At 38.5% G+C, this 16,203-nt stretch overlaps 2 protein-coding genes across 2 annotated transcripts in view; one reads left to right on the forward strand and one right to left on the reverse strand.

Annotated features, from left to right (window-relative positions):
- The window catches only part of TAC1 (tachykinin precursor 1), a 28,715-nt gene extending 23,279 nt beyond the window's left edge, over positions 1-5,436 (forward strand). Inside the window, 1 exon segment of the mRNA XM_042472063.1 lies at positions 4,798-5,436. Within this exon segment, the coding sequence (XP_042327997.1) occupies positions 4,798-4,847 (50 nt within the window). The 3' untranslated portion in view covers positions 4,848-5,436.
- Positions 5,437-13,228: 7,792 nt separating this feature from the next.
- ASNS (asparagine synthetase (glutamine-hydrolyzing)) overlaps positions 13,229-16,203 on the reverse strand; it is an 18,791-nt gene continuing 15,816 nt past the window's right edge. The window contains exon 12 of the mRNA XM_042476675.1: positions 13,229-14,926. Coding sequence (XP_042332609.1) covers positions 14,717-14,926 — 210 coding nt within the window. The 3' untranslated portion in view covers positions 13,229-14,716. The remainder of the gene's footprint in view (positions 14,927-16,203) is intronic.

A 16,203-nucleotide genomic window follows, 5' to 3' on the forward strand; every position in this document is an offset into this window, starting at 1 on the left:
CTGGTTTAAGCAGAGGCTGGATGGCTCTGGATGGATTGGGAGTGCTTTGATTGTGTATTTCTGCATGGCAGGAGGTTGGACTGGATGCCCCTTGTGGTCTTTTCCAACTCTATGACCAGGTGATAGTAACCAGTGCTTTACATGTTTATTCAGAAGTAAGCCTTACTTTGTTCAGTTACATAAATTCACTCTTATGTAAGTGTGCACAGGATCATGGGCCAAAGAGACTTTTGTTGAACCTGGGAAGTAGGGGTTAGTCACTAATGTATGGCTAAGAAAGAAGACATATGGTTTGGAGCTGAAAAATGCATGTATGGATGTAGGTATGTACAGATGCAAATTTAGAAGCAAATATTATAATTTTAAGCATAATACATCTCATTGTGGGGAGGACTGAGCTTTTGTGGTCTGCATTTAGTCTGCTATTCTGATACTCACTGTTGATAGGGAACTTTGAGGCCCCTATTCGCATGCCTTATATTGGTTTTATGTCTGATCTGGATGACACAGCTTTCTGAGTTCAGGATACTTTCAATGAGAAGTTCATCTTCTGTAATGTAGTATGTACACAACCCCTTGCTTCTGATTTGCCCATAATCAAATAGATTAAAATCTCATTTTGATCTTTTGTTTCCTGTTACAACTACCTCTGGTTCTATATTGTGCTCAAGAACCTTTATTAGAAACACAGTTTTAAAACCTACTTGATGAACTCTGATTGTAAGAGGAAAAGGGTGATGAAACCAAATAATCTGTGAGGGATCTCCAGTATAGTAAAATCCCATTATTAAATCCTGGCTTCTGTATTGTAGTGAAGTTCTTGTTTACCTATTAGTTAGTGGTGTAGCTATGGGGAACAGGGGAATAAGGACATTGCCTCCAAACAAAAATTCTGTCTGTCCATGAAATTTTCCTTCATCCTCCCCAATATCTCGTATTGCAGAAGTGAGACACTGAAAATCATTCACATATGGAACCCTTATTCTTGCTATATTCACATCCCTTTGATAATTGTGCCTTCCCCTTTTCTTGAGTTCCTAATCTGTATTTCTAAATGCTCAAGTGAAATTTTAGTATTTAGTGTTAATATTACAGTAGTAAAAATTTGGAGTCTGAATTTCTCATGCCAGGAAAGTCATGTTCAAATTCCTACAACAAAGATTTCTACCATAGACCATTCCCTTCTCCTTTTATGTCATGTCTTTTTAGATTGTTAGCCTGAGGGTAGGGAGCCGTCTGAATAACTATCTGTAAGCTACTCTGAGACCCTTTAGGGCTGTAAATAATACTTTAAATACTATAAATACTATAAATAAATAAATCAAGAAATCAAGAAATTCCAGATGTGCAAGCTGAGTTCAGGGAAGGAAGAGGCACTAGGGATCACATTGCTAACATGTGTTGAATAATGGAGCACACCAGAGAGTTCCAAAAGAAAATCAGCCTGTACTTTATAGACTACAGCAAATTTTGTAGTCTTTGATTGTATAGATAACAAAAAAGTGATGGATTGCTCTTAAAGAAATGAGAAATGCCACAACATTTGATTTCCCTGATATGTAACCTGTACTTAGGACAAGAGGCTACTGTTAGAAAGGAATACAAAAGAAACAGAATGTTTTCCAAGTGGAAGGAGGGTCAGGCAAGGCTGCATTCTATCACCTTATCTGTTCAACTGTTATGGCGAAAATAGATTAAACTCAAGGAAGGAGGTGTGAAAATCAGAGGAAGGAACATCAACTTTTTAAGATATGCAGATAACACCATACTGCTTGCATACCAAAGATCTGGAACAATTACAGAAGAAAATCAAGGAGGAAAGTATTAAGTCAGGTTTAATGCTGAACATTAAGAAAACAAAAATAATGCCTAGATGATTTACATAACTTTCAGGTAAACAACAAAGAAACTGAAATAGTTAAAGGTTTTTTTCCATACTTTGGCTCAATTATTGATCAAACTGGAGACTGCAGTCAAGAAATCAGAAGAAGACTAGGACTTGGAAGGGCAACTATGAAAAAACTAGACAAGATCCTGAAATGCAAGGATATATCACTGAATACTAAAATTATGATTGTCCATGCCATTGTATTTCTCATTTCTCTGTATGGTTGTGAGAGCTAGGATTGTGAAGGAAGCTAACAGGAAGACAATCAACTCATCTGAGATAGGATGCTGGAGACGAGTTCTGCGGCTACTATGGACAGCTAAAAGACAAGCAAATGGCTCCTAGAACAAATCAAACCTGAACTCTCCCTTGAAGCCAAAATGACTAAATTGTGGCTGTCATACTTTGACCATATCATGAGAAGACATGACTCACTACAAAAGATAATAATGTTTGTTAAGGCAGAAGGCAGTAAGAAAACAGGAAGACCATATCTAAGATGAATAGACTCAATCAAGGAAGCCAATATTCTAAGTCTGCAAGACTGGAGCAGGACTGTTGAGAATAGGATGTCTTGGAAATTCATAGGGTCACCATAAGTCAATGTTGACTTGAGGGCGGTTAACACACAACACCCACATTTTTCCTTCCCCCACCCACATTTCTGTATAATAGTTCTGTAGGGTTTTGGACATGTACCATGGTCTTTAGAACCCTACCATTAGGCAGGAAATGCTCAAGGTGAAGAGCACCAAGGACAGATTAGACAGCAAAGCTGGGTGTGATATTTCCTGAACAACTTGACCAAATCTTAGAAAAGTTACTTTTTTAGAGTAAAACACCCTGGTCATGCTGTGCTGGGGATTTTTTGAGTTTAAATTCAAAATAATGGCTTTTCCATGCTCTGCTTCTGACTGAGGCTATTGTCCACTCATCACTTTGGTCAACCTCTGTATGTGCGACAGGGACATCTTGCCCTTTGCAAAACCAATAGCAGTGAGTTGCTTCTATCTCAGTGGATGATGGACCTGCTCTGGGTTTTAATTTGAACTTTATAAGAGCTATTCAAAGTACCCTGAACCCTATCCCCTAAAAAGGTTCAGTGTTGCAGATAGTTTGGGATAGGACTTGGAACAGGTGTACCACCGCAGTCACATGGAAGCCACCAGACACAGAAGTAGAGAACATTTTGGGCCAGCTATGTTAACTATAAAGCTGTTCATTACATTCTACCTATACCAGCAGGAGAAAGGTAGGGGGAAGGGGGTCTGAGAAAGAAAACAAGGATTATTGTTAGTTTCTTTTGCAGGCTGTTAGTTAGCAAGGTTTGTAAAATGAGGTCTCAGTGAATTTTCAAAAGGAGCTAATAAGCCCCAAAGGAGACATACAGGAGGATTAACTGCTCTGTGAACATCCCTGGGTATCTTAACTATGGGACTCATTCACAGGGAAATGAATACAGTGAGGAATTGCACACACTGAAAAGGCACCAGTTGGGATTTATTAACACAGCTTGAGACGCCTGGATAGATAACAGAGATAGAGATACAAAACACAAGGCATAACATGTTTCACACTGGGGGAGAAAAATAGGCAAGGAAAATGTTCCCCATTGCAAAGTAGAAATACAGAACAGTTGTGCCCACAGCTTTTGGCGGACAGCAATAATTCAAACTGTGCAAGCAGGGGATTGTCAGATGTCTCAATGCTCCATCATCAAAAATCAAAGAAATGATCCCGACAAAGAGAAAAAAATAATAATGAAACACTTACCTAGGAGTAGGTGAGGGCTTTACTTCTATGACCTTAGTCTTTTCGTTGTCAGAGTAAGAAATGTAATGGGGATTATGGAAAGGGAGGGTCATTCAGACATGAGAGTACAGTGTTTACAGTACAGTTGCTGACTGTTTTGATGAGTACAGGGCTAAGAATCCTGATATCCTTTAAATGTTTTAGAATAAAACTCCCACAATCATTTACCCCATTGGAAAGGAGCTGGTGAAAGTCGTAGGCCAAACACCTGGAAAGCAAAAAGTTTTCCTCCCATAGTTTAGCAACTTAGCATGAATGGCCTGTTCTTAAAGAGATGCCAGTTTCTTTGATTTTGCTTAAGAAGCAAGACTTGTTAGTGCATTTGAGAACCATCAAGGCAAGAACATTTCACTATTTGCCTCTCTAGCGTGCAAGACATTAAGACATTTGTGGGAACAGGAGTTGGGCAAGACATAAATTGTAAGGTTATAGAGCTGGTTTGAAGGCAGTTACCACCTAACCTTCTTTGGGCTCTTTCACTCATTCCTCATAGAACTTTGCTTCTAGATCCCTCACCATCCTCTGAACATTCTCCAGTTTGTCAATGCCTTTCTTAATATATTAACACATTTGTCACGGTACTCCAAATACAGCCTGAGCTCAGATAGTTATTTTTTTAAAGTAATGTGTTCCTGTAACTTGTTTTAGTAACTGAAAAGTAATTTGCTGTTCTTACCTGTTCCAATGTTTTGAGAAGCGGCTTGTTCATTGCATTATTCATTATGCTGATAGTTGCTTACAGTAACTTTCCATTAAAGAAGCTAAGATTGGTGTGAGAATATGACAAAACCTGGACACTTTGTGCTAATTTGCCTCTAAAATGCCCCTTTAAAAAGTAACTTTAAAGGCTAAGCAGGATACATTACACTATAATATTTCTGTCATGTAAGTTTGTTGCACCCTCAATAAGACAAAAGGAACTCAGTAGAATTAATTGCCTTTACTTGTAATTAGTAACGTCCATGTTCTGAATGCAGCCTGACCAACACAGATTATAATGAAATAATCACTGAATTATAGTTTATGCTTCTAATCTGTCACGATAGATATGCATATGTTCATTCAGTTAAAATTTCCCCTTTTTATTCCTCTCACAGGATCTTCTGAATGGAACACAGCACAAATGTACGAAAGGAGACGTAAATGAAATATTCCTGCCATTATTTGTTGAAATTTGTTTGTGGCCAAATTAGTTAATGTAATATAAAAATAACCATTGTAAGGAATAATTATTTATTTATGACTGGTCTTTTTTTTAGTTGTATATTCAATAAAAATAATGTTTTCATATTACAGCAGTAATACATGCAGTCAGTATGCAGATATGTGCTGGATTCTACTATGTCAGCTCCTTCCGGAGAATAGAAATCAATGGTGTTTCACAACAAAGCACATTATTTGATATGTTTTGTGAAAGAGATGTTCACCAAATGTAAAAAAAAAAAAAAAGTGGTAAAGAAATAAAAAAAAAGATCTTTTAATTTATAGCAATTGTATCAGCTTCACTATCCATGCCAAGTTTATCAGGTGTCTAGTGCCTCAAATTGTGTTCATAGCAAAAAAATCATCATCATCAACATGTACTGTAATTTCAGTAGGCAAAATATATTTGTATCATTGCAGCATGGGGTTTTGTTTTTTTTTGTGCCAACATATATAGATATATTTTAAAAGATGATATTTAAATGTGAATCTAGAAGTCTTCATTTCATTGCCTGGCTTTTTACAACAATTAAAAGGTTAAATAAATGTTTTAAAAAAATGACTCTGGGGATTTTGCAACATACAGTCTGTAAACGAATGCAATAATTTAAAACAGAAAAGGCATTTGATACCAAACACACACACACATATACATCTAAAAGTGCTATCAGGTGTACATCTCTACTCATAAGTAAGCACCTTTGAGTTCATGGGATGAAGGATTTGATCACATGAGCCTCAGTCTTGCCACAATTGGGTTATTTAAAGAGAACAAAAATATACTGGTTTTGAAGCTTTTATTATCACATTTCCTTAATAGCACAACTGGAGCTTTTTGAGCCATCAATGGTCCTGCATGCTCTTTTCCACATACCCCCTTAACCACCCCCTTCCTAGCCTGTGCCCTACCCAGTATGCCTTTCAGGTTTTTTAATTTTTATTCTTATTTGTAACACACTTCCAGAGTTATGGGAATGCAATTTAGGTGTTGTTTTTTTTCCTTAAGGAAAAGAAGAAAAAGTAGGGATAAAAGAAAATAGGCTGCTTGGGAATAGGGAGGGGGAGACTGACACTACATGACTGCCCAATATCAGGATTGTCACAGGAGCAACTTGTTGCACCTGTGGAGTAAATGGAGTGGCAGTGTGATTGGCCACTTATTGACGGTTTTCCTGTCTATGAAAAGATGAGCTCTTTCACATCTCTTGATGACGCTATATCTGATATGATATTCATATGACTCAGGGGCTGCATCTGCCTTCCCTGGTTTTTTTACAGCCCCACCTGAATCAAATGCAAACTGAATCTGATTGGACAGATCCAATCAGAGCAGCCACAGCCATGAATCTGCAAGAGCTGAAAAAAGTGGTCAAGGACAGGGGAACTTGGAGCTCTCTCATTCATAGTGTTACCATAGGTTGAAGTCAATTTGAAGGCAGTTAAGAACAACAGCCCTCCAGTATTTGTGCTTGAAAATACTTTCTCTCCAAAATATTCACTTCTCCCCATAGTGCCCAGTTTTGCCACAATCCCCTGCAAAAGGTGTGGAGTGCAGTTCCCAAGGGCTGCAAACCAGATTATGTGAGCTCTCCCATCCCTATACTGGATTATTGTTAGTATTGTTGTTGTGTGCCTTCAAGTCATTCCCAACTTATGGTGTCCCTAATGCAAATCTATCATGGGGCTTTCTTGGCAAATTTTTTCAGAAGAGATACATGGTGGCTTAGCGGTTAAGACGCCACTTCTGACAATCACAAGGTCGGCAGTCCGAAGCCCAAATACCGTGTGATGGTGAGCTCCCAGCTTCTGCCAGCCTAGCAGTTTGAAAGCATGTAAAAGTGCAAGTAGATAAATAGGTACCACTTTGGTGGGAAGGTAACAGCATTTTGTGCAAGCCTACAGCTGAGGCTCAACTCATATGTGTTCTTATTAGGAGTATGTCCCATTGCACTTCTCAACAGACACATACAGGATTGCACTGAAATTTCCCAGTGTTTACTTTATAAATTATGACTCAGAATATATCAGAACATTTCTCCCTCTTAACTTTTAAGCAACTGGGAATGACAGCAGGTTTTTAGTTGTCAATGAATCACTTTTTGCACAATTGTGAAAGTACTCTTGACTTGGTCTTAGGATGTAGGAAACAATTTGAATTAATATACAGTATGGAAAACAGCTTTTGCCCAATGTTGAAATAGATTCCAGATGAGATTGCTAGCTCTGGATTAAGCCGTTTGTGTATTAATTTAATTGAAACATTTTAAATCCTTCTATGAAGCAGCTTGCATTCAATTTAATTGCAGGATTATAAATGTAGCAAACAATGTTTGATTTGAACATCTAAACATAACTAATTAGAATATGAACCTCACTAAATCATGACATTCTTCTCACATCTGTGGCAAGCATTACAGCCTGTAGAGTCCATTTCCAGCATTAACTGCAGTCCAAGCAGAGAAGCACTCCATCCTTCTTAGCCCAAACTGCCCTCTGCCTCCTGTACCACCCATCCTTAACACATGTGTGTGGTTGCAAAGGTGGCAGTAGCCACCAGAATTCTTCTCTCATCTGCCCCTTGTGCATGGATCCAGAGCTTGGAAACATTACTTTTGAGAACTACAGCTACTAGAATCTTCTAGCTGCCACGCACAGTGGCCAAACTCCTAGAGGGCAGGAGGGGAAAATTGTAACCCTGAAAATTAATTTATCTGAACTCTGAATGAGTCACTCTGACAACCTGGAATGAAGGAACGGACCTACCTGTCACTGCCATTGCCACAAATGGGTTCAGCAACAAGATATGTGGGTTCGGTGAGATTGTGGGTTGACAAATGAAGCCCTATTGTAAGAAATATACTCCCAAAGATGTCATTAAAATAGCCCCTAAAGAGATTTCATTTGGGTCCAAAAATGTCCAACTCTTTTACAACTATTTGGGATTCCAGTTCTGTTACAGAGGCCAAAAAGGTTCACCCCTTCCTAACTTTGAATTCTCATGCTGCTCCTGCTAAGAATTCAGGATGCACAACAGAAGCAACCACTGAGCAATTGACACCTGGCCTAAGAATAATGAGTAGACTGCACATTTGCTACTAGTGTTACTAATGAGAACCCAGATCAAAATGCCTCTGCAGGAAGCTGACCTGTTACACATGCTTTTCCATGGGGAAGATGTCATTTTGAGTGAGCTTTGGAAGATTTCATTGATTTTTGAGAGTGCCTAGCTTAGAACAGCATCCTTAAATCTAGCAATTTCTCCCATAAACAATTTTGAATTGATCTCATTCTGTTTTCAGTGCCTTCACAAGCCGCTGAAGGCAACACTTTTCAACCACTGTACAATGAGCAAATCCTTATCTGTCAAAGCAAAATCATCCTTATTTATAAATGTGTGCTTAGCTTTGACTTCTTCTGAATACTTTTTTCACATATAATGCAAGATCACGGATGTGCCATAAAACCACAGCTAAAATGTCTCAACCTGGAGGATTTTCTGGGAGCAATAGTTAACTATAATCCTAGGGACTAGAATGTCATTTGCTTCCTTTTTCAAAAATAAAAATCTTTTGAAAGTCGCATATTTCTTCTAAAATTTATTGGTATGCCATCAAATTCAGTGAGGGCTCTGTGAAACAACAAAAACATCTTGGGAGAAAATGTGGCTGTGAATTGTCCATCCCAGTCTACAATTTGGCCACAGAGGCAAGATCTGCAAACTGACTGACAAGGGCCATGTTCACAAATGTTCTGTCCAGTTGCTGATACTTTTTTTTTTAACCACATTTTACTCACCTTGATATTTAAAAATGTGTTCTCAAAATGCCCTTGGGTTTGATTTGTGAAATGGTATTTCAGGCAGCGCTAATCATTATGCTCCCTTTCCAAATGTCTCCTCTCAAAAGGTCCATTTAATCTATTTGAATACTTACAATACTGTAGTTTATAAACTACAACCTCTGCAGAGCAGGTCATTTACTCTGATGAGAATGTAGGAAAGAGCTTTTAAACCACCCACACAGGTGGATCTTTTTAGAAATAGTGTTGGCTTTCATCCCCCCCCCCTTTTTTCTATTTCGTATAGGTGTCGGGATTATTAGAAAGTAAGTACTGTATTTTAAAAAATCAAAACCATACCTCTTAAGAGTATATGCGAACAATAGCAATGTCCTCTGATACATTGCATTCCACGAATCAGACTTCATGCTATGCTATTTCTTTGTAACTGTCCTGGATGTTGTGTTCTTAGGGGCCCACATTCTGTTGCAAAACAAGTTTATGACTTTAAAATGCCTAGAAGGAATAGCATGGGATTTACGATTTTTAAGAGGATGGCAAGACCCCTGCTCCACTCTCCTTTAACTGCTTTCACCCATTGATTTTTAGACTACTGGCCATGACTCAGCCCACTTTCTTTATTCATTTATAATGTGATCTGCTTCCAAATTGTCTTGAAAGCACCCTCCTCCTCTCTAGCTCTCTCATCCTTATGTTACCCTGGATTACTTGATTTCAAATATATATCTATATCTGTTTTTGCAAACGGGCAAAGTGAAAAGCTGAACACCCTGCTGACAAGGCTGTCTTCCCCTATCATCTGCAGAGACAAGTGCCTCTGTTAACCACTGACAGGTAACATCACCACCAGCTGTGCCAATTCACTTCCCTGGGCATTTGCAAAATGAAGAAGGCAGCAGGAAGCTAAATGACACAGCACCCGAGGGGACATTCAAGATTACTGTGTCTGGAACATGAAAGGGCTGATGAAGGGAGAAGCAGAAATACAGGGAATTATACAGAAAAACGAAACCTGACTTACGCAGAGAAGGTTTTATTCACATCATCTCTACTCTGCTATACCATTTAAGGAGTACAAAACACCCCCCCCCCCCCCCCCCCCCGTTTAATATATCTTTTTTGGGGATGACCCAAGACATTTTTAACTTCAGTCAAAGGACAAGAAGGTGTTGTTGTTGTTACCTGCCCTCAACTAGACCTCAACGCATGGCAACTCCTTGAATGAAGCACCTCCAAGAATCCCTATTTTTAACAGATCCTTCTGCTCTGTTCAGTTCCTGCAAATTTAAAGCCATGTCCTCTTTAATTAAGTTTATCCATCTGGTATGTGATCTTTTTCTCTTCCTATTGCCTTCTACCTTTCTAAGCATTAACATTATTTTCAGGGATAATGCCTTCTCATGATGTGGCCAAAGTACAACAGTCTCAGTTTAGTCATCTTGGCTTCTACACAAAGTTCAGGCTTAATTTGCCAAAACTCAATTTTTTATTGAAAACAATCAGGAATACACAAACATTTTTCATCAGTCTTGTCCTGCAATTCCATTCACTCGCCCAAAAGATTTGGGATTATTAGATATCTGCTTCACTCTGCCTAATGCAAAGGAGATCTAGCTGCAGAGATCTGAGGAACAATTCTCAGTCAACAAGTCCAAAGCCCAGAAAAGCCAGCCCCAGAAAACCGAGTGGCAGGGAGAGATTTAGAAACCCAATCTAGAAGTGGCAGTGGAAGTCCATTTTTAGTTTTATGCAAACTCTTGGTTTTGCTTTGGTTTTAAGACAATATCACAACTCCAGGAAGCTTTTGCTTTTGTGTTCCTCCAAGACATTTCCAGTTTGTGAAGACCCTATGGCAAACCAATCATGAGGTTTTCTTGGCAAGATTTGTTCAGGGAAGATTTGCTGTCATCTTCCTCTGATGCTGAGATGTGTGACTTGTCACCCACGGGTTTCCCTGGTCAAGTGGAAATTCAAACTTTAATCTCCCAGAATCCTAGTCCAGCACTCAAACCACTATAACACTCTGGCTTTCTTAGGAACATAAATATCTATTTTTCTGCCCCAACAAGTGAGGCCTTTGGGCAGAAGACGCAGCAAGTGATAGGCTGCAAAATGTGACCCTGTGGCTCTGACCTAATGGAAGGTCTGGGCCTGATCTTTATGTAACTAAATGTTGGCAGCAGGAATTCTTTAAACTTTCAGTCAAGAAAGCAGCGTGGGGTTGTTTCCAAGTGTGAAGTCGGAAGCTACAGCAAATCTCTCATGGGTCCTATAACAATGTGTCCTGGCTACGATGGGAGCACATCAAGCAACACTGGGCTGTTGCGTAAAGACTTAACCAGTTACATATTGTTGACGTGAATACACAAAGCTCCACTATATTTAAAATGTGGCACACTGACACTGTCATTTCTTTAAAAGCCTTGGTTGTCTGATACAGTTGAGGCCAAAAAAATCCCAAAACCTTTCTTTAAAAAAAAAAACCATGAAAAGCAGAACCATGAAAACAGTAATTACTGCAGGACATAAAACAGAATGGGAAGAGGGAGCTGGACTTTTTAACAGGTGGCTTTCAGTCTTTAGTCATTAATGCAGCCCCCACTGACACTATCTGTGAAAAGCTTTTTGCTTTGTGTGAACTGCCAAGGCCATTTTACAAGATAATGGTGTTAACTGTCTCTTATTGATATTTCAGATGCCCTTGCTTTCTGTTGTGGCCATAAGGAAGCAGCTGTACTATACTTCCATTCCCAAAAGCTCTAAAAATGATTTATTGCATAATCTAGGAACATGGGAACTAAAATTAGTACAAGCCATGCTCTTTTTTGGTGAGCAAAGTATCATATTATTTCTCCCTTTCTTTTCAGTTTTCTTTCTATATTTGCTTTTTGAAGAACTCAAGGCAATGCACATTAAAACAATACACAATAAAGCACTGTTCTTTAAGCTCTCTCTAGAGAGATAATGATACTTTCATTATTTTAATTATTTTCCACACCAAATAATAATGTAGAATAATAATAATATTAATAGAGATCCAGCATCCTTTGCATAGTATCTCCAGTATCAAGGTCACAGTTTTGAATAACAATTTTGATTTTGCTCAGATCATTAACTGAACAAGACATTTTGGCTTTATTTTTTATTATACATAGCATTTGTATAATAATTATATTTTCTCTTTTCCAAAGATGACACTAACTCATAGCCTTAACAGTCTGAGCAAGTAATCTGAGCAAGATTACTTTGAGAAACTAACAAACAAGTAAAAGTTGATTAAATTCTGTATTTTCTCATTCTGAAGTGAGAAAAGCAAGGGATCTACAGAGCAGTCACTGCCATCTTCTAGTGAAGAGCTTTCTGTGTGTTTGTGTGTGTGCATGTGTGTGTGCCCTCAAGCCACTTGTTGATTTATGGCACCCCCATCAATTTCATAACATTTTCTTAGGCAATGTAACCTAGAGCACCTGGTATTTGTTGGTGATTTCCCATCCAAGTACTAACTAGGGCTGACTCTGCTTGGCTTCCAAGATGAGAGAGTCTCTGGTGCCTTTAAGACAGGGTATTTTGGCTCAGAAGAGTAGCATGCCCTTCATAATTTCACAGATGAAAACTGGAACAAGTGTGGCTAAGCAACATCAGAGTGTGATCAAGCTAGGAGGCTTCAGCAGTTTACTGTTGCCTGAGACAACAGGGAAGGGGAAACCTCTGCCCCCTCCACTCCTCTCCCCACTGCTGAGTTTACGTAGTGCAAGCTACCTTTGCACTTGGAACTCATTTTGTAGGAACTGAAGTAAGCTGAGGACCAGTGGCTTACCTAGAATATTTGACAACCAGTATGGATCATTTTTTGAACACCAACATCCCTATGTTGGTGATGCCAACCCTCGTGATGACTTTGCCCCTCACAACCAGTCAGAGCATCTGCAGAATGGTCATGTGTTTTCATGGCGCAGTGGTTATGAGCCACAATGTTATGAGTTCAGTCCCACAGGGCTCCAGCCTTCCATCTTTTCGTAGTCTGGTAAAATGAGTACCCAGCTTGTTGAGGGCAATAGACTTACAGATTGTAAATCACTTAGAGTGCTGAGTTCACTATGAAGCAGTATTGAAATTACTGTGCTAAAAGCTATACTCCTGGATGCTCTGCAGAAGCCGTTGCACTACCAAGCAAACCACGTGTGCAAAGAACTGGTTTACTGAGATTTTTTCCATCACTTAAAAAAAAACCAACTATTACTACTACTGCTTAACTTTTCTTTACTATTTTCTTAAATATTTTCCCCCTCCTGCTGGTTTTAACTAGTTTCAAACTTGCTTCTGTAAGACTTCCGCCAGTTTTCTTTTTAGGTTGCAATTGTTTCGATCTATTGCTGGATGTTGTCTTGTGAAAACATCATCCAAAGAGGAAAAATACATTAAGTAAGCAAAAGGAAGAAAACTAGTCAATACATTTACTGCAGACTTCTGGCATACATTATACAGCCAGCCGTGCATACTTTGTGAATGGAAAGCAGGAATTACATCATATGTGAAAGTTCTATGGTGCCACCATGTGGCTGCAAAAAGATATATTGGTTCTCAATAGCAAAAACAACAAAAGGCCTTGTGGCACCTGAAATGTTTACCTGGCTTAAGTATTTATGGACTCCAGAATACATCAGATGTGTATCTGAAGAAGTGGTATGTAGTCATTGAAAACGTATGCAAACTAAAACTTGTTATTCTTTAAAGTGCCACTAGACTCTTTTGTTTTTGCTCCTCCATCTCTCCAGCAGCAAAACACTTGAATCTAAAAGAACAAACACAATCATTATGAAAATGGTATTCCCCTCCCTGATACTTTAATAGCAATATACTCTGAAGCTCAGCTGCCTTCTACATTAATAATAGAATTTCTCTATCTTGCAGTTTGATTATATTATTTCTATGCACATTTCTGTGTAATAAATATTCATTTTATTTTGTTGCCATTTAAAAAAAAACACATACATTTGCTATGTAGAAGTTATCTAGGTAATTAACTAAGGAAAGCATAAAACTTTCCCACTGAAATGGATGGGATTCTACATACTTTGCTGAAGATCTCATTTTTTGTCATGCCCCTGGAGTGATAGAAAATAAAAGGTTTGGGAAACCTTGGGGAGTTCAAAAATATACTCACTGTGATTACAGCAATCAGGCACCTTTCACACTAAGCTATGGCTCTACTTTAACTGTTATGGTAACAACTCATGGAATCCTGGGATTTGTAGTTTAGGGAGGGGTTTTTAGAACTGTCAGCCAAAGACCTTTAGTCTAGCCAAGCTGGGAATTCCATGGCTGAGATGAGAATTGATTTCTGGTCTCAAGAGCTGTAGTCCAACACTCAAACCACTATGCCACAGTGGCTCCTAAATATAACATATGTAACTCCAAAGAGCCGCTAATTGTATCCTATAGTAATAATGATAGCGCTGCTTGACTGTTTTTTCTCTCTTCAATTGATAGAGTGTGGCACTATGAAATATTTTGCTTTTGTTATTGTGGATTTTGTTGTTTTATTTCCATTTGTTGTTTTCATGCAGTTTTTTATTATTAGTTGTACACTAAAATAAAATTTTACACAGAAAAAAGGAAGGATTTTTTTAAAGAGAAGAACTGAGGAAATGATGAAGGGGACAATGAAAAGCCACCCTATCCAGTGCAGAGGGAGGAATAAGACTGAATAATATCCTTCCTATCAGAGCAATTGAGGGAGCAACACCCGAGAACATAATATTTCCCCACTACTGCAGGAAAATATGAAGTACATTAGCCTAAAATGCAGGTTCAGCAGGTTTGGCATTTGTTTAAATAAGTACAAACCCGTTTTATGTAGAAGAAATTTAAATACATGTGCTTATTTTATTTTTAAGGCTTTTTTTTTTTTTTTTTTTTTTTTTTTTTTTGCTTTTGTTTTTGTTTTTTGCATTCTTGCTGGAAACTTTCACCTACCCAAAGCAAATACCCCCCCTACCCCTCCTATAAAAGTGTCTATTCCTTTGCAGCTGACTTGTAATGTTGCAATGTGCGAGCAGATGGATCGGTGGCCTTGATCCATCTCGGCATCCAATAGTGGGGGAGCCAATCCGAACGCCCAGGATAGTGCTTCTCAAAGATCTGGCGGTAATAATAACCTTCTTTTGTTTTTGGAGGATTGAAAGGAAATTTCTCTGCTGCCTTCTCCAAGAGGAAATCATCAACCTATGGGCAGAAAAAAGGGGAATAAAATGTAAGCCATGGAAACCAAGCCATACATTACTCAGAACTGTGGGAGCTGCAAGCAGGAATACATCCAATACAGATTTCCTTTTAAAAGACAGCAGATCTAGAACATGGTGGGCAAATTTGCTCATATAGCACTTAAAAGCACTTTACATTTCAAGAGATTCTTAAAATAGTTCACACAATACCCGAAGAACTATACTGTATAGGACAGTCAACCTTGTCTCTTAACTGAAATTTCAGTCTTCTTATGTAAGAGCATCACTGTATGTCCTCTCACCAAAATTACATCTAAAACACTTTTTTATTCACTTCAGTCAGTCTAAACATTCTGGATAGAATTTCTCAGACTTTAAATCACAGGTGTTAAATATTACATGGGCACTTTTTGTGGTCTTTGACCTCTTCAGATTTTCCTTTTTCCATCTTCCCAACATACAAAAAAGCAAACTGCCTCCAGGAGTGGCAGTGCATTTTTAAAATAAGTCATAGAGAATTCTTTGGTTTTTAACATCAAAAATACCAAGACTTCTGGCCACTTCTGGTTTGTTAATTTCTGGTCTTGGGTTGTGTAAGTGTGTGGGACAATTATTGGTAGCTGATATGGCTCTGGAAAGTCTTGGGACCAAAACTGGCTTCTGGAGCTATTGCAATTGCCCACTCTGTTTTAAATCATGTCAAGCCACTTTGGGTTCCATTTTGGAAGAAAGGCAGGATATAAATCAAATCAATAAATATAATAATAAACTGCTCAATTTAAATCTGATCTAGGGACCTTTGATACCTCAGATGTTCTGGTCTACAATACCCATCTGTCCTGCTCAGAATGGTCAGCACATATCCCAGGAAGAATTATGGGATATGTAGACCAAAACAGCAAGAGTGATTTGAATGGTCCTTTTACCAATCACATTTGGGGTCTCCCCATCTAGGATTTCCCCCGATGCAGCCTATTCAAACTACATATTAGAAAAATATTTTGTGTGTAGTCTTCACATTTTCTTTTTTAAACACACTAATATCCAGCAGCCTTAAATAACTGAAACTTGAATAAATGGAGAAGAGATTTTCTTTTGAATCACAGGAGATTTTAAAGAAATTTCAGTTCTCTTTCTCAAGCTTCAAACTGCGGACAGAAGCTGCCTGTGTGCCATCTCCTTCCTCTGGCTAGTAAATAGCCGTGGCAACTACCTCCAAATCTTGCATGTGCATGGAACATTAGCAGTCCACCACAGGATACAATCATAGAATCAAAG

This window comes from Sceloporus undulatus, chromosome 6 (genome assembly GCF_019175285.1).
Source record: "Sceloporus undulatus isolate JIND9_A2432 ecotype Alabama chromosome 6, SceUnd_v1.1, whole genome shotgun sequence".
Lineage (NCBI taxonomy): Eukaryota > Metazoa > Chordata > Lepidosauria > Squamata > Phrynosomatidae > Sceloporus > Sceloporus undulatus.